This window comes from Molothrus aeneus, chromosome 8, assembly GCF_037042795.1.
Source record: "Molothrus aeneus isolate 106 chromosome 8, BPBGC_Maene_1.0, whole genome shotgun sequence".
NCBI classification, from domain to species: Eukaryota; Metazoa; Chordata; class Aves; order Passeriformes; family Icteridae; genus Molothrus; species Molothrus aeneus.
The window spans coordinates 13,531,534-13,549,816 of record NC_089653.1 but is presented as its reverse complement, the minus strand read 5'-3'; the positions used below and the strand labels follow the sequence as shown (position 1 = coordinate 13,549,816).

Here is an 18,283-nt window from a genome sequence, read left to right as displayed (position 1 = left end):
AATTTTCAGTGAAGTTACTTAAGGCATGAAAAAACCCCAACAACCAAGTGGAAGGGGAGCAGAGGGAAACATAGTTGGTTTTGCCCATAATCTTAGAGCTACATTCCAATCAAAATTGGAATCTCTAATTCCAATCAAAAATTATTCTTTTACATGATTGTCAGGCAGAGAAAGCTACTGCCAGCATTTGATGCCCTGGTTCTGAGCACTCACAGTACCTGTTTAAATTAGCAAGCAATCAGCACCCCCAGCAGTTAACATCCCATGGACAGTATTCCAGTTGTACATTCTTTCCTCGTCCTCCTCTGCCATGGAAATCTTTATGGCACAGGGCTTTTTTTGACAAGATAGCTCTTCTTTATTCAAGAATTCTATGTACTTTTTGCTCAGATTTTCAGATTCAGTCAGTCACTCTATCCTTGAGCTGTGTGTAACATCAACATAAAATAACAAACAGAACTCAACAATCAAAACTGTTTTCTCTTTCTTAGTAGAAAAAGTCATACCACATGGCTCCACCAAGGAGATTAACAGAAAAATGTTCACTATCAGTTATGCATTAATAGAAAATTACAACTCTTGATGTGGAATGGATCTAAAGACCAAAAGAAGTCTGAATTTGGCTATTCAGTCTGAAGTTTGAGCACAACTGCTTCCAAATAAGAATGAGAACTGAAACTACCTCATGTCAAAGGCGCTATTAAAACCTAAACCAATGCTCAGTGACACTGCATCTATAAAACAATCATTTTTTATCAACTCCCACATTCCTTTTCAATTCACCTTCCTACATACAATGCATCTTTCCCCACATCTGTAACAAGAAAAGTCACTTATATTTACCTGTGTGATCATAGCAGGGGTGCTACCAACACATTTTTCCCCAGACCAAAGTATTAAGACCATCCACAGAACAGCAAATGGATACTTGCTCTGTGCCTCTCCCAGAAATCATGTGTGATGGCTTTCCTCACTGCTTCACTCTCCTTTATTCCCTCATTGACAGTAACTATTCCTTTCACATTACAAACAGCATAGATACAGACACACCAAAAAACCCAAGCATTAAATCATGACAAAGAATGCTTCCCTATTTCTGAAAATATGTGAAATGAAATTACATAATTCCTGAGGTGGTGCATACTCATATTTATGATAGAGAATTACTTTAAAAATGACCTAATACATAAGCTAATAAAACATTCCCAAACCAAGCAGGTACCATGCTAGGTTTATGAGGTTTTTACCAAACCTGAGGTAATTTTCAGGAGGTAAGGATGATTTTAGCATCCTTTTTTACCATTTTAGGTGGTAATGTAGTTCGGACCAAAAGAAAGTACAGCAGCTCTTTCAGTTGAGCTCTGCATTTGAATTTCCAGGGTTTGTTGTAACCCCTATAAACTCAAGACAAAACTCAGATGGTGTGAACTGAAACAAGATGTTTGAGTGAAAAAAACTGCCAGTGGAAACCACTGAGCCTGAGAATCAAAACCAGTGTTTGGACCTGCACTGCAAGCCTGATGCAAATGTTATTTTTTCTTGCACAAAATTCTAAGCCCAACTATATTTTTCACTGAAACCAAGGATTTAGGGTGCAGGGAAAGAAATTAATTTGAAATGGCATCTCCTAATGAGCAAAGAAAGATCATGGACCCAGCAAGAGCAGGGAAATTACCTTTGCATATTTAGTTTTCAAGAGCTGGAGGAGAGGATGAGAGAAATGGAACTGTGGTCACAGTGGGGAAGTTTTTGAGAAACACAAGGGTGGCTCAGGCAGCTTGGGGGAGTGCTGGAAGATTTCAGAAGGTGCACAGATTCCTTTCTCATTAATGAAGGGGCCCTGACTCCAGCTCTGCTGAACTGGCTCTGAGTGCAAGGCTATTCAGCTCCCTGCTTTGATTGAAAGCATGAGTCTGTTACTTATGAGCTCTCAGAAGCTTTCCTTTTAATAGGAACTGGGGGGAAGGGGCAAGAAGATGGCTGGAGGAGGGGAAGGAAAAGATGGGTAGCAAAAAACACTGGTAGCAGAACATGGGACTTGAAGGGATTTGCAGGACAGGCCTTTGGGGAAGGGTTAAAAGCTTACAAGGTGAGTGATGCCTTTCCTGAGCTGATTTTTCTCATTATTCACCAACATGTTAAGAAGTAAACTGCATATTCAATCAACCCTAACCCTCTTATTTTCTCATAATCTTACAAAATTATTTATTCCGCTAGCCTGGAACAAAAAAAAAAAAATGATGGTTTTCAATTTCTTTTTTCTGGTAGATATCAGCTGTATTTTAATAATGCTAAAAATAAAAAATAAAAAAAAAAAAACTAAATAAACCTAATCCTGACATCTTCCCTGCTGCAACAGGGAACATGCAGCCTGCTGTTCCAAATTGCAGACAGTCATGAGCTCTCGTCAGACTTTGTGTGGGCTTGAAATGTTCTTTTAGTCCTTTGCAGCTGAAAACTGAGCACAAATTATCACTGAAAGGATATGAAAAATTCTGCTGGGACATTTGCCATAGCTGTACAGGAATGCTCCTCAAAGCAATCAGAAAAGGGAACAGATTACCAAGCTCAGGTTTGAGGACTGCATTGACCACTAGCTAATTTCTAAAAATTTCTAAAAATTTTTACTTTTTCATCTGGAGAAAAAGACAAAAACTCATTGATCAAGCTGTATTTTGCTAGTTTTTAATCTGTTGCCAATGAAGAGATATCAGCCACTTCTGATCTGTAAAAACTTTGCTTATCTTCTAAACTGAGCAGAGATCTTGGCAGGAAGCTGAATGGGCAACTTCAAGATAAATCTAAGCACTTCCTGTGTGCATCAACCTGGGATGCAACTTCAGTGCTGTAACATTTGGAGTGCTGTGCTTGAGCTCCTAGGTGTGTAGACCATTAGTAGTCACTTTTACACAGATAGCATATCCAGAGTTTAAAAAAAAAAAAAAATTAGCAAAATCTTTAAATTGTTGCTCTTGGTGAGGTAATTTTTATCTGCATTGAAAATACAAAATATATCAGAATCAGACTTTGAACCAAGTATATCAATACAATATAGAGGAAGGAAAAATAGTAATGATAAAAAGATAAGATCATTTTGCTCAGTAATGAAAACAGGGACTTGTGATCACAAACAGCACCAAAGGGAAAGGAGGGATTAAGTAACACTAAATATCAACCTTTTCTTGGGGTCACTCAGATGAGTTCTGTTGCCTCTAACAAGTTTTGTGCTAATACTCAGATCTGCAGCATTGGACATGATTATAATTTATTTTTGAAAGAAGAAAGTGGAACATCCCAACATCACTAACCAAACAATATTTCCTCACTCTTTAAAGCACACACATACATAGACCACAAGAACAATGCTAACTTCTGAATTGATGCTCTTGATGTGTGAACATACGAGACAATTGGAGACATTCCAATTATCTCCAGTTCAAAGTTAGGCCAAAATTAGAAGCAGTTATGAATAATGGATTAGGTTTTAGTAGAAATGGCAATGCTGCACAGAAAAAAGATGAGAGTTTAGCTTAGCTGTGATTATGTGAACCAGGTGAGCCACACTGCTTCCTTAAACAGACACCTTGGAATTGCACATCCTCACAAGATCAATTAACAAAACGCATGTCAAAGCAGGGGTTTGTGACAGATTAGCAACTGTTTTCAGATGCAATTCTGATGTTTTCAGGATAAAATTAGAAGCCAAAGTTCCTTATGAAATTATTTTTTGGAGGGTTTTTATAAGAAATAACCATGCCGAAATCTTGTCATTTACCATTGCACCCTAGGAGTCACCACCCAGGCAAAACACATATCTTGAAAGTTTCATCAGCCAACATGGAGATAAGCACAAGCTCAGATCAAAGGGTGCCTAAGCAGGCTATTGCCATTCACTGGGAAATTTTCCTGAAAATCTATCATTTTAACTAAAGAATAATAATCTTCCAAGTAGTAATGCTTCTATAGCTGGATAAATTATTTTTGCTTGGACGTCTATGCTACATAGCAGAAAAAGATATGGGATGAGCAGTCTATTGCTGCATTATATTCCTGTAATTCTACTTTATTTTGTGGATTCTGTGAATATTGGAGCTCAGCTGATCATCATGATAGTGCAAGATTGTAGGAATGGGGAGATATATGTGGCTACTTCTTTGGATTTGCACTCTTATCAGAGACCTGTTTTCCTTGACTTACTTTGCTGTCTCCAGAGTTGTGTGCAAGTGTGGGCAGTGCCAAGTTAGGCAGTGGTTGGCACTCAGGCTCAGTGCCTTGTTATTCACAGTTTTGACAAGGGTAGCAGACAACAGGCCAGAGATGATCTTTTATGGTTTGTGCCCCGGTTTCTGTATGGTTATTTACAGATGCCCTTGCTGAAATCCTGTGTTAATCCTGCCTTCCTTCACCAGCCTCAGTTTAAGCCTGACAGTATTTTGCAAACTATAAAAATGAAGTGATTACATAAAACAGTCAATGTTCTCTAGATTTTTAGTAGCAGTAAAAAGCTTTAGCAACAATGAAAAAAAAAATATTTTGCTCAATAGACTCACTGAGAACTGCAAAACATAAAGCAGCCATTTCACCAAATTCATAGAACATCCATTACAAAAGTTAATTAATAGCTAATATGAATTATTATGTATCATGCAATGCTAAGGTCATTCAAGACTTTCATTTACTTTAGAAAATAACTACCAATAAAAAGCATATTCGATGTTTTTCATCTTTTGCTTTAAAATTACAATTCTGTTTCTAGAAGCAACTGCTCTGCTTGAACAAACCCTTCTTTGCTTCAATAGATGTAGGCGTGAGTGGGGGTAGGTGTTTAACTTCATCTACCAGGGACATGCAGCAAAACTATGCTCAACTTGCAACACAGGGGTTTAAAATGCCAACAACTTGAGTGCCTCTCCAGTCTCAAATTTCTCCAGCTTCACTGAATTTTTATCCCAGAGAAACAGCAGATCCAATAAGGAACCTGGTAGTAGTTATAATGTGAGACACCCCCTTTCCTGGACTGCACAAGTATAATATGACAAGAAATTCCTCAGTCTTCTTATCAAGGGGATTTGATGCAGGCTGGTGGGTAATCATGGGAGAATTTTGTATATAATGTTTTATATTATGGTCCTAATTATTCTTAAAACAACATGAAATGATAGAATATAGGATCTCACCAAGAAAATGGTTGTGATATGTAAACCTATAAAACATTTATGCTGTAAACAGACAAGAGAGCATTTTAGATCTCCCTAATTGAAATTGGGCTAGATTTTATTAAAGAATTTGCAAACATAACTGCTTAAATAACTTAATGCATTTGCAATACTTCATGTGAAACAGGGTGCATTTTTTACTTTGTTATTATTAGGTCTGAACCAGCTGCCAGTGGGATGCCTTGTAAGTTTAGAATTTCTAGCTTGTCTTTGCCATGCATATATCCTGTGGGAGCCACAAGTGAGAAAATAGGAAATTATAAAATACTCATAGGGAACTAGTCTCCTACACAAGAAAAACAATGTGCTTTTCAGTGAACATTCCCAAATTAACAATCAGTACTGCAACACTGTTAAGTCATTTTGTTTAAGCAGCTTCATTTGGGGGCAAGACACTTTGAAGCTTTTTTCATGTATACAGATTTTCAAGGAGTGTAAGAGTACTACCTGGTCAAAAATCTCATTAATTAGGAAAGTTAAAGGCATTATGAATAGACTGGCCAGGAAATCTCCCAAAACATGGAAAGCTTTTATTTTTAAACCACCAGCTCAAATACCAGTCAAACAGTAGGTAACTATCAGTTCAGGGTACACAGAAGCACCAGGGAGGGACAGGATGGCAGGGAAATTAAATAAATTTTTTAAATTGTTTTCATTCTTGCGATCCAAAATAATTGAAATATTTGTTACATATTTTAGTTTTTATGCAATGTGTGTGTATATGAGCTTTACATAACATTTTACAGTCTGTATGTAGAGTGCTGTCTGTTTGCTTCAAGACTTTACAGAGAAAAAAAACCAAATAACAGAGCTGACTATATTTTCCTGGGCAAGGGGAGACCACACTTCTGAACTGCACTTAGTGCTTCATTACAATTACTGCATTACTGCAGCCATGTCTTAGTGACAGCTATTCACTCCACAAACCCAGCATATATTTCTACAGCTTCTCTCCTCAGCTCTATCAACAATCTGCATTTTGTTTGTCCCTTGTCTAGCTCTGGAGAAAAAAAAAGGTGCTTAGGAAAGTAGGGAATGCAGGGAAAATAGCATCAAGCACTACAGCACTTCCCAATTCCTACAGAGATCACCGACTTCTGAGATCCAGTCTAAAAAAATGTTTTACTAACATGGCCATGGATTTTAGGGAGCTTTGGTATCCCTGCACAAATGAAAATAAAAAGTCAAAAACAAACAAAAAAAACCCCAAAACAAACAACTCAAAACAGAGAAATCCACCCACAGAAAATCTTACCACAAGTCTCTAAACCTGATCCAAGCCAGGCTGTGCCCACGGTGTGCACAGATTTGCTGTGAGAGAACAGAGCCTAATGGGGAACACAAGTGAGCAACAGAAGGAACAAGCTTGCCCAGGGGAAATAGGATCAGTTTTAAGTTTCCCACATGCTCATGCCTAGGGAATCCCCTTTGAAGTTGCTGGCTGACATGACATCTGTTTCATGCCACAGCAGCAGCTGTAGGGTTGAAATCCAGACTCATCAAAACATGCATGGCTCTTGAATTTACACCATCTGATTCTTCCTCTGGTAAGAAGGCAGAAGAATACCAATTGTAAAATTTAAGTAAAATAACAAAACTACCTCCCTAAATGATTTTTAATTCTGGCACAACAAACTTGAAAGAGACAGAGAAAAGGGTGAAAAATCCACTAATATCCTCCTGACAAAAAATATAAGTGCTCCCCCTGCCCCTAAAAAAATACAACTATTTATAAGAAACTATTGAAACTTGTTGTCCTATGAATTAGCCAACTTTTAGGTGAGTGTCAAAGCAAACAGGTTCAATGAGGACATTGTTTTTTCATCAGCAGCTATTTGGATTGTGGCTTGACTGGCACAGACCACAGGGAAAATAAAAACTCCAGGAAGACAGTAAATCTTTTCTTTGTAGTACATTTACATTTATGTCCTTATAAAGATACTTTCATAAAGGTTTGGGCCAAAGTAGCTCAGTCATGTGAATTCTTTGACTGATTCATGTCAAGATGCTTTAGCAAAACAGAAGATGAAGTAATTGATCACTTAATATCACTAGTACACAGATAATTTTTTTTTAATTTATTTTTTTACTTTCAACATTTATGTATCTACAGCTGGGAGTTTGTTCACCTGCAGAACAGTTCTCAGCCTAACCCAGTGCAAATTTGGCCACATAGAGCCATGCTACTTTAGAGCTTCAGGTTCAATAGTTTATGCTTGAATAACCTGAGACTGTGCCCTAGGATATGTAAAAAGGATAAACATACATATATATGGAACAATAACCTCTGTTCTGTACTAGCCAGCACCAATTGAATACACAGTTTGTGATGTGATAGCGTCAGTCCTTCCCAAACTATGCTAAAAATCACTGTAGGTGAGAGAAAAGTACTTATAGATAAACCTAATTAAGCTTGGGAGCTCATCCATTTGTTCACTAGCTCTTGTTAGTCATGAGAATGCTTCCTTAAAATTAATTTTGAATACTTAATTTGATGGCAGCCTTTTGCTAAAATTATACCATATGTAACTATTTTTGCAATACTTCTCCATATATTTTCCTCAAGATACTGTCAAGATTACCACACCTCGATTCTATTCCAAATGAAGGCATTAGAATTAAACCAACAGCAATTAAGAGCCCTGCAAAACAAGTAGACTTCAGACTACTGTACAACTCCCCCCAAAACTGCTGATGAACTTCTTGGCAATGTCAGCAAAAGGAGTCCAAGCAATAGATGTTCATGGGAACTGAATTACTTGCAGTAATTCAGGTAAGACAAGACACATCACATATTTAATAGAAATGCTTTTAAACTAATCCAGCTGCAGATGAGTTAGTGCAAATGAGCTCATCAGCCCAGAACTTCTCTCCATCAGCTCAAAAATGAAATCTGTAGAACCAAAGAGAATGAAAACTGGGGGAGAAAAAATGGATCCCATAACTGATTGTAATGAATCTTCCAAAATACCTGTGGGAATGCTAACAATGTCACTGTCATAGTTTCTGCTAAAGCAAACAGAAGGTTGACTAATCAAACTGGCAATTTTGATCTGTTAATTGTGATGCCCTGAAGCTTATAACACTAAAAATAAACTCATTTTTTGTTGAGCTAGTTAAAAAGAAATAGCAACCCACGTGCATTTACAAAAATACCATATCAAGAAGATTGACATCAGCAGACATGCAGATTTTTCTTCCCCTGGGCACCAAATTGCTGATGTATGTACATGCTTCCTCCTTGGCATAATTCATTTTCCCTTTCTGCTCAGTGGCAGTGTCTTGGAATTGCTGGTGTCACAGCAAGCATGAATATGCAAGTAAAGGACACACTAGCTAGGATAAGTCCAGAACTCCTTCATCTTGAACCCAGCCTTGAGCCCAATTTAAAATAGAATATCAGTTGTTTTTAAATAGTCAACTTAAAAAGGCCTGAGATAAAATTAACATAAAGAGTGCCAATTAAATTAACATGCCTCTGTTATTCCTTGCTGGAGTCAAAATCAGACTGAATCATAAACATTAAAAGCATTTAAATAGGGGGATTTTGCTTTTTCTGCCCTTTCTTAAAAAAAAAAGTGAGAAGGCTCCATCAGCTCCTGAAAACACACAAATTGCCATTTATGTACAACAAGTTCTAGCAGCTCCTTTAAGCAGAGCAGGCCCAGCCTACATCTTTCTCTGCCATCTTTTCCTTTAGTTCACTCTGACTAAATCTCCTCTGCCTTTAAATGAGCTGAGGTCCTCAGACTCCTGTAAGGGATCTCTTGTTGCATCCTTGATGCAAAGCAGAAGTATCAACCCTTTATATTTGTATTTATTTAATCAAAGCTGATCGATCCAGTTGCTTCCTAACTGAATGTTCCTTAAATCTTAATCAGCAGGCAAGATAATTCCTAAAAACTACAGATTTCTGTGACTAGAGTATCTATGAAAACCAGGAATCAAACAGCCTAGTGGAATTCCTTTGGCAGCAGTGCCAAAATAGCCATTAAAATCTCAGTTGTTAATTAACAGCCACACAGCAGTAACATAGGCAACTCATGTCAGGTTATGTTAAATCTGTTATTTTGGCAGAGGCACTAAAATACCTGGGGATTAGCACCATGTCCTCTCTAAATCCTGGGGAAGACCTTTCCTTTCAGTCCAAGGGGGAGCTACAGGACCCAGCATCAGGGAAAAATCGGTTTCACCCTGCCCAGCAAAGAGTTATTCTCAGTGGTGTCACAGAGCTGCCCTTATGCCAGTGAAAACACAGTTTGCTCCACAGATACAGAACAGAATTTTCACAACCAGTTTCCCCTTTCAGACAGAACTGAGAACAGACATAGCAACAAACCACATCTTAAGTTGCTCCTGTATTTTCATCTTGGTTTGCTCTTAAAATTGCTGGATACCTAAGGGGTAGAGCTGGTCAGGACCCCTTCAGCAAAACATTTTCAAAATGGAAAATGCCATTTTCAAACTACAATACTCATCGGCTCAGACAAAACTATTATATGGAAAGATACTGCCCCAGGTCAGAGAGAGGGAGACAAAGGCATGGTCAGTAATCATCAAAGACTGCTGGCTAGCATGCTCAACCCTGCTTCAAGCTTATAAAGCTTTGCTCAGTTCAGAACCACAATTTGAAACTCTTTCCTCCCACTCCCATCTGCTGCCAAGTTATTAATGCACCATCAAGTTATCCTGCAGCGTCAATCTCTGAAATTTAGAAGTCTTCAAATTCATCAAAAAGTGGTTTGAGAACAGCTTTTAAATCTTAAAATTTGTGTACAATAAGGAAACCTTGAACACTTGTGCAGCCCTATGAACAAGACCAGAACCCAAATGCTCTCTGAACGCAGCCACCTGAGGCTTTGAAGCTCTAAGTTCATTCTACTCCTTTAATTATGAAGTCTTACAAATGATCCCTAGTAACATGTGCCCATATAAAAACCCTATCTAAGGCCACAGTTGTGGAGTTTAATGGCACTTCCTGGACAAATTCCTCATCTCAAGTCCAAATAAAAGGGCTCAGTCTACAGCCAAGGCCACCAATCCATAAAAGCCATGACTGTAACACCCATTTTTAATACAGCATTATTTTGCTGTATTAAATGACAGTACCAAGCTGTATATGCCTTAAAGCCTTCCACAATGGCAAGAAGCAGAACACTGTGCTGTAATCTGCAAAGGTGGTAGGCATGCAGCAGGGTTTCTGCACGGCTCTGTGGGTACAATGCACCAGGGGAAGAGGATGTAACATGCACACACTGTCACCCTCTGTACCCTGGCCACTTGCAAAAGCTCTGGAGAGCTCTGGGCAACAGCTCAGACATCCCCCCCAAGTTAGAGACAAGGCTAGGCATAAACCCAGCAGTGCTTCAAAGACCTAAGCAATGTGCTGTATTCATCCTACTGTGTGCATAAAAGGGTGGGAATGGACAGATGAAGACTCGACCCTGCGTTGGTATTTAATCAACACTATGAACAATGCCATACACAATTAGGTTTGTTTTCAATGCCAGTTTCTGTGGCTTTGTCCCTCTTTGTTTCCTACAATGCAGATGCTGGGGCTTTAAAGCATGTTGACACACTCTGTAAAACAAAACCAAAGATTCATTATTAACAGACTTGTGTGGAAGTGACCAAGTGAGGGACTCGAGTAGCTTGACAATGAAAGCTCCAAGGACAGCATTTCTAGGAGAGTCCCTTTATAATTGACTTTGTAGCCTCAGATCAGCATTAATGACATTTTTAATGACTGACTTTTCTTAACTACAATTACATTTTAAATATACACACAGGCACATTTGAACAAGTTGTTTCCAAAATGTTGTTATCTAAGACCAGTAGAAAAAACTCGAATTTCTTCTTCCCTGACTCTCTTTATAGTCTTCACTCTCAAATTGATCTCTCCTTTATTTTCATCCATTTTTCTTTGCTACAACTCCTTGTTTTTACCAAGCTATTGACTAGCAATTTTGCACTGAAGATGAGATGTAACTGTACTGGAAACTGTATCCCAACACAATAAAGCAAAAGCTTATTGCCCAAATATAAAAAACATACAAAGTAAGTGCAACAGCATGAAAATCACTTATCAGCATCTCACAGATGAATACTGAGGGCACAGCGAGATTAAAAAAATTTGTCAGTCTAGTGTCCACAGCATGAGCAAGAACAGAACCCAAACACTGCAAGTGTCAATCCAGGCCATTAATCACAAGGTAATGGAACGTGTTAGGGTGATGTTGGCCAGTGCCAGAGAGGCTGAAGCAACCTTGAAGGGTGAGGCAGGCACGGTGTGGCTGCTGCTGACTCACTCTGCAGCAAGATGCTGCTCTGACCAGCTCAAGTGAACCACAGCATTGTCACCTCAAAAGCAAGCCACAGAATGAGAACAGGCTCTGCTGCTGATTAAACTGCTCTGGGGTCCACCCACCAGCAACATGAGGCAATGCCTGATGGAAACATCTTCGAAATGCAAGCAATTTGCTGAGGAACAGAACTTACATAACTACAAAAACAATTAGACCTCAGAGAGTTTCTGTATCAACAGATTTCAACACTCAGAATATAGATAGCTAAAGGTCATCATCCACACTTTACAGAAGGGAAATGAAATGAAATAAAATGATAACATGATTCATCTGCTACATGCTGTACAAGCTGAATTTAGGCCTTCAGCTCCTCTGATTTGTAAAAACTACCTTTCCAACAAGACTGCACAATACAGTGTCCCCAAAACCAAGCGTCACATATCCTAGGAAAGGAGAAGATAATTTACTGAGCTTTTATCCTAACACACCCCCCAACATTTGTATAAACATACAAATGTGTATGTTGATAAGTGTATGTTTAAATGTATATGTTTATATTTATTGTTTATATGTTTATAAACATATATATAAAGGAGCATACATGCATACGTATTCTACCAAATGTAGAAATATGGAAAAACACCACAGAATAGATACATGCCTAGCTAGCATCGTTTTCCTTAATTTTATCTTAATCTTCCTACGTTTCTTAGTTCCACTGACAAGACAGATCTAATTTCTGATGTCACTAAAACCAACAAAACCCCAAACAAACAAAAAGATCAGGGGTTGTTTTTACAACAGATTGAATCTGTGACTAGAGCTCAATTAACTAGGTATGTTTTGCTAAGATTAATGGACATATTCTTCTAAAAGTCTCAGCAAATGTTTGAGTAAGGCTGGAAAACAGATTAGCACAGAAACAGAATGAAATCCAATACCTGTTTTTCATGCATACTTATTTGCAGGCTTGCTGGTGTTGCTCCTAGCCATAAATACTAGAAGAGGTATTGAAAGATATTCATAGCATTCAGAAAGAAATACTCTCATGTTAGACAGTGAGAGCCTACAAGTTCTCACCTTCTGCTTTTGATAACTTTTATAAAGAATTTCATGGTGTTTGAACAAGGCTTAACAAAGGCTTGTCTCTCACCCTGCTGTGGGTTACCCTTACATTTACCTGACCATTACACAGTGGCAGTGCAGACACCACTCCCTGGATTCCAGCCCAAGACTGCTGCCTGGACCTCGCTCGGTGTCCATGGCAGGCAGGGGGCTGTAACTGAGCAGAGCCTCACCATAAACAGGCATCAGATCTGCTACAGCACCTGCACACTCTAAAGGCTGTGGAGTACAGCTAAGAGCCAAGATTGAGACTAACAGCAAAGCAGACTTGGCAGGGGGGGAAAAAAACGTGACTTTTCTAGTAGTTGTTTAAAAGAAAATATTCATTTTAAATAAGGAAAATAATGTCTATAGCAGAACTGTTAGAATTTGGAAGTCAAAAAGGAATTTAGTAAGCAAGCAGTAAAGATGAGTAGCTACATATCCTTCTAAAATTAAGATGTGTTTAGGATGGATGACAGTGCTTGTCCTCAAATCGTGAGCAATCATGAATCTATTCCTTACACTCCCAAGTACGTGCATGTGCCCAAATTCATTTGCCATGCCCACCTACCTAGAGTGGCGTACCTACTTCCAAAAAGGCTTTTCCTACGTTAATCACCATGGAAACTAGAGAAGCCTTCTGCTACGTATTCAAGCTACATATTCAAACACGGCAATTGAGTAAATAATTTGAATAACAAAAATAAACCTAAATAATGACTGGAGACAATGTAGCAACCACTAAACCAATCCCGATTCAAATAAAATTATCAAGGACAAGAAAGATGTGCTTGTATGGGGAAAGGCTGAAAAGATGGCAGCCCTCAGCTGCTCCTGGGTACAGGTGAGGGACTCTGTGGGGCAGACTGATGCACCTCGGAGCCTTTCCAAGGGAGATCAGACTCTTGACAGACCCCGTGCCCGTGTGTGACACAAGAGGGGCATGTCCCGCGCCAGCCCTACGGCTCGGGACAAGCCCAGGACTGGCTCAGGCACCTAGAAGAGAGAAACCCCGACCGAGAGAGGAATAAAATCAATTATCAGCGGGCAGGGCAGGGCGGCCGCGCTCCCGGAGCAGCGCGTCCCGGCCCCGGGAGCGCTCCCTGCGCCCCGGCACACGCGGGGGCAGCCGGGCGGGCTGGCGGCTGGAGAACGCGTATCTGGGGGGAAAAACACAGAAAACCAAACAAACCAAAAAACAAAAGCGGGGGGGAGAGGGAACCAACCCTCCCACCCAAAACCACGCGGAAATATCGAGTGTTCCCAGCAGAAAGGTGCTCGGCCACCCCCGCCGGGCGCGCCCTCCCCGCGCGGCCCCGTTTGAACGGGCGCCGCCGCCGCTCAGCCAACGGGGCCCCGCGGCCGCCCTGACGTCAGGCGGGCGGGCGGGAGCGGCGGGCGGGCGGCCGGGGCTGTCAGAGCCCAGAGCCCGGGCCCGGTGCCCGCCCGCCCGCCCGCCGGGAGCGCCGCGCCAGGAAGATGAGGGTGAGCGCCGGGGCCGGGGGCCGCCGGGCGGGAACCCCCGTAAGCGCGGAGGGCACGGGTGGGTTTGGCGCGGAGCTGCCCCTGCGGCGGAGCCAGCGCCCCGCCGGGTCCCGCCGCACGGAGAACGCCAGCGAGCGGCTCCCGGGGCACGGCCGGCGGCAGGGAGGGCACGGCCGGCGGCAGGGAGGGCACGGCCGGCGGCAGGGAGGGCACGGCCGGCGGCAGGGAGGGCACGGCCGGCGGCAGGTGCGGCGGGGCTCTGCCGCAGCGCTCCCGCCCCAGGAGCGGGGCTGGGGGCGCGGGCAGCGAGGAGAGCGCCCCAGGATCGCGGGGTGGCGGCGGCAGAGCGCGCCCGCTGTGCCCACCGTGCCCCGCTGTGCCCGCTGCCCTCCCGCAGGGACAGCCCCGGGAGCGCGGTGGCACCGCGGGATGCGGCAGCAGCCCCGGCAGGACAGCCAGGGCGGCGGGGAGCGGTACAGGCTGCGCCCCAGAGGGGTCTTTAAAAACCGAACTGGTGGAACAACGAGCGCCCTAAAGGAGTTAAAAGGCTTGGTGGCAAAAGCGGGGATCGTTTCCCGCTAAAGCATCGTTTCAGTGGGGATTTGTTTAGGGGTTAGCTTCGCTTAAAAGCCCTGTGCAACTTCAAGTTCTTGGCCAGAAGTGCTCATCACAGCCAGACCATCCTGAGCAGCAGCTTGGGGCTGTATTGCTATGGACCTTAAAAGGGAAAAAAGCAAATTACTGGCGAGTTACATAGTACAGATAGCAAAGCCGTTAGCTTCAGCCGTTTCTCGGTGTTATGTACTGCAAAGCTCAGGCCTAACAGATAAATCTGTAAAATACCAAGTAACCTTAATGTGCTTTTGTGCAGAACTGTCATTTTTCATTTCTTTTGATATGACATTTGATCCTGCATTTTCTATTTTATTGGACTCTATGTCCTGAACTTGTGAAACTGAGCTCCATTCCTCTTTGTGGTCTCCCTGGTTGCTATTAAACAGCTCCTATATTTATCTTACAGGGAATTACACTTCCCTTATGTCTCTTATCACGTATGTACGCAATGGTCTTTTGGTAAAAGCCACAAAACAGTTCTACTTATCAGCGTCACACAAGTAAATCTGTCACTTTGATAAACAAGTTCTGTTAATACTGGTATTTTTTTCCTCACAGTGCACCTAGCATTTATCAGTGCCTAAGAGGAGAAAAATGTTCTGTATTCCAGTTGTAAACATGAATGATTGACTTTGGAGAGTTTGAGAGGAAAAATATGCCTTGCATTAAAAAATTGCTCAGGAGAAGACTTAAGTGCAGGAGATGAGCGCAGTTAGAAACAGCTGTCAGGTTAAAGGTGCCGATAATGGCCTAATCCTTTTCATCTACATAAGTGCTTTCCATCTATGTCAGTATCTTGTCTCTTTCAGAGACAGTGAGACAGCAGCTCAAGAGTTAATGCTGCCTTCTTTGCACTTGATCTCCTAAACAGTCTTGACTATTTCAGCAGCCAGGGGGAACTGTTTTGATGCTGAATAGCATTTTCAACCTTTGCATACAGCAGCAAGATGTTCTGTTTAGCCTTCTGCAAAGATTTAAGCTCTAGCCAATTTAAAACAAACAAGAACCCCCCTAGAGTTTACTCAAAGGCTGCGGTACAGTGATACAATTGTGGTCAAGGGAAGGGAGGTGCAAAGCCTAAACCTTCGTGTGGTTTTTGTGTTGCGACAACAGGTTTGTATCCTAAGCAAAGATCTCCAAAGAGACTGTTTAAATTAGGCTTGTATATGACAGTATATGTCGCCCAGTTCCTGGTTTCATGTACATGTTTTAAAAAAATGGCAATTTTGATCAGACAGGATATCCCCTGCTGTTTCCAGTGATATCTACATGCACAAGATGCACTTGTGCAGAGACTTGGATTACATCTAGCTACAGAAGTGGTGAAGGATTTATCGTCACAAGTGAAGTATTTCGGCCAAAGATCTGACTTCAAAATGAATAAAACTGGGAACATTAAGGCTTAGTATTTGTTTATTTGCTCAGTAAGGCACCACTTGAGTATCCTGGAAATTCAGAAAGCATTCTGTATTTTCATCTCTGTCTAGTTTTATGCATAAAGAACCAGGGAAAAACTGGGGAGAAGGAAGAAATGAAGTGCAGTGAGGAAAATTCTTATAACTCATGCATCTACAGCTTTAGAAACATAGTTTAAAGTGCATTTCAAACACCAAGGCCAGCTTGCAGACTGCTTGGATTCAGAACTCAGCTTGAACGCTGAGGCTGCCTTCAGTCAAAACTGTAATTGTGTTTAATGTATGCCTCTGTAAAACCCACACATAAGACATCCTGCAAGAAAGCTTAACCCTCTCTCCCTTTCTTTGCCCTTCTGCAGGAAACTATGCCCCAGACGCCAATATTTTCCAGCATGCTTGGTTCCAGTTGTAGTGGGCAAGTGCAGCCAGACATGGGAGAGAGATGTGTGGACCCTGTTTACCAGGATGGGAACCTTGTTTCTGGATCACTGGAGGCCTTGATAGAGCGCCTGGTGCCCACCATGGACTATTACCCAGATGTAAGTAGCCACCAAAAGGTTTTTTTTTTTTTTACTCCCATGGTTTAGTACTCCCATATTGCATTAGTATCTGAATTGTTGCTTTGTCATGAAATTCTACCTCTGTCTGATTCAAGATTGAGATGTAGGCTAAAGATGCATTTATTTTACTGGCAGTATTCATTCATTAAAGATGTTGCTCAATAGGGATATTCTGTTTCTAAATGAGAGCACTTGTTAGAAAGATAAAGCCATCTTGAACTCAAATGGGTGCCTTAAGAACCAATTAAAAGCAGCATTAGCCACAGAATTTTCATAGTTCTAAGCTGCTTTAGCTCTAATGCAGCCAAGATTAACTACTAACCAGGTCCTACCTAGGGAAACAGACCTGAAAACAGCTCTAGTATTTTTCCCCTTAATTTTCTATGCATATCCTAGTTAGGCCATCAGAAAAAAAAAATCACAACCTAAAATAGATTTTAATTAAAATACTCTCTTTCCAAAGACATTTTAATGGGCCAGTGCTGTAATAATGTACGTTCTTGAGCCTGAAAATGATTTTGCAACTGGCTGAACATCCTCAGTGCAGTCCTCAAAGTGAATCTTACCTATATGGAACTCTAGGGTATGCAGTAAGAATTTGAACCTAGGGTATTAAGATACCACTTCATCACTTAAAATTACTCTTTGTGCCCATTAATGAAAGATACTATTGGAACAAGTGGCCAAAGATCAGAGGGTCTATATAACTTCTATTCTATTTGAGCTCTGAAAAAGCAGCAGCTATTACAGAAATATATCACAGCACTTTGAAAAACTAACAAGGGAGCAGGAAACTGCAGTCAATACTAGCTTGTATGCCAAACTTAATGTTTATTGCAGTGGGCCATGCTATATCTTGTATATTTCTCAGTCTAATTTGTGCAGAATGTTTTATTGTGGTCTTATTTAAATCACAATAAAGTCCCTCCAAGTTCTCACAAATAACACCACACATCCTCACAATCATCATCATCCACAAAAAGGGACTCTCTATGTAAGAGTTCAGTGGGAATGTGCAAAATTGCCATCAATCATCAGTCTAGGATTAAAAAAGCAAAACAAGCACGTTTTACTATTCCAGTTCAAAAGTAATCCTAAACCTTATATTTAAACATGGCTAACATACAATTGTGCTGCCAGTACCAAATCCTTTCTAAGACTCAGAGGGATAACCATTGTTAGACATTAAATCTCCATTCCACACCCCCAAATACATATTGTAGAACAGATGCACGAAGAAACGAGCGGGTAGAGCTGGTGTGGTATAACAGTGGAATGAATAGCTTTAGGATAATCCAAGGAGTCTGTTCCTTCTCTTTCCTCTGATACATGAATCTTGTTACTTGCTACTTGTAGTTCACAAGTGTAGCAAAGTTTTTTAAGTAGCTGCTAATGCACATCTCTTATTGTACCTTGCAACATGAAATCTATTTATAACACAGCTACTCTAAAAATGGTTGCAGGAAGTGAGTAAGGGGTCTACAACTTACTTTGGAATGCTGCTAGTTTCTGTGGTGCTTTCCCTTCATATGCCATGCAAGAGTGCATTCCAAAGCAAGCAGCCATGGACCCCACCCTGC

The 18,283-nt window shown here is 41.0% G+C and overlaps 1 protein-coding gene across 4 annotated transcripts in view; it reads left to right on the top strand.

The window, feature by feature from the left end:
- Window positions 1-18,283, top strand: part of RASGEF1A (RasGEF domain family member 1A) — a 146,042-nt gene that overhangs the window by 106,586 nt on the left and 21,173 nt on the right. For 3 of the 4 annotated variants that reach the window (XM_066554259.1, XM_066554256.1, XM_066554257.1), the window contains one exon: window positions 16,503-16,682. In XM_066554259.1, coding sequence (XP_066410356.1) covers window positions 16,509-16,682 — 174 coding nt within the window. In that variant the 5' untranslated portion in view covers window positions 16,503-16,508. Of the gene's footprint in view, window positions 1-14,067; window positions 14,114-16,502; window positions 16,683-18,283 lie in introns of those variants that run through there. The other variant, XM_066554258.1, reaches the window with a different exon arrangement.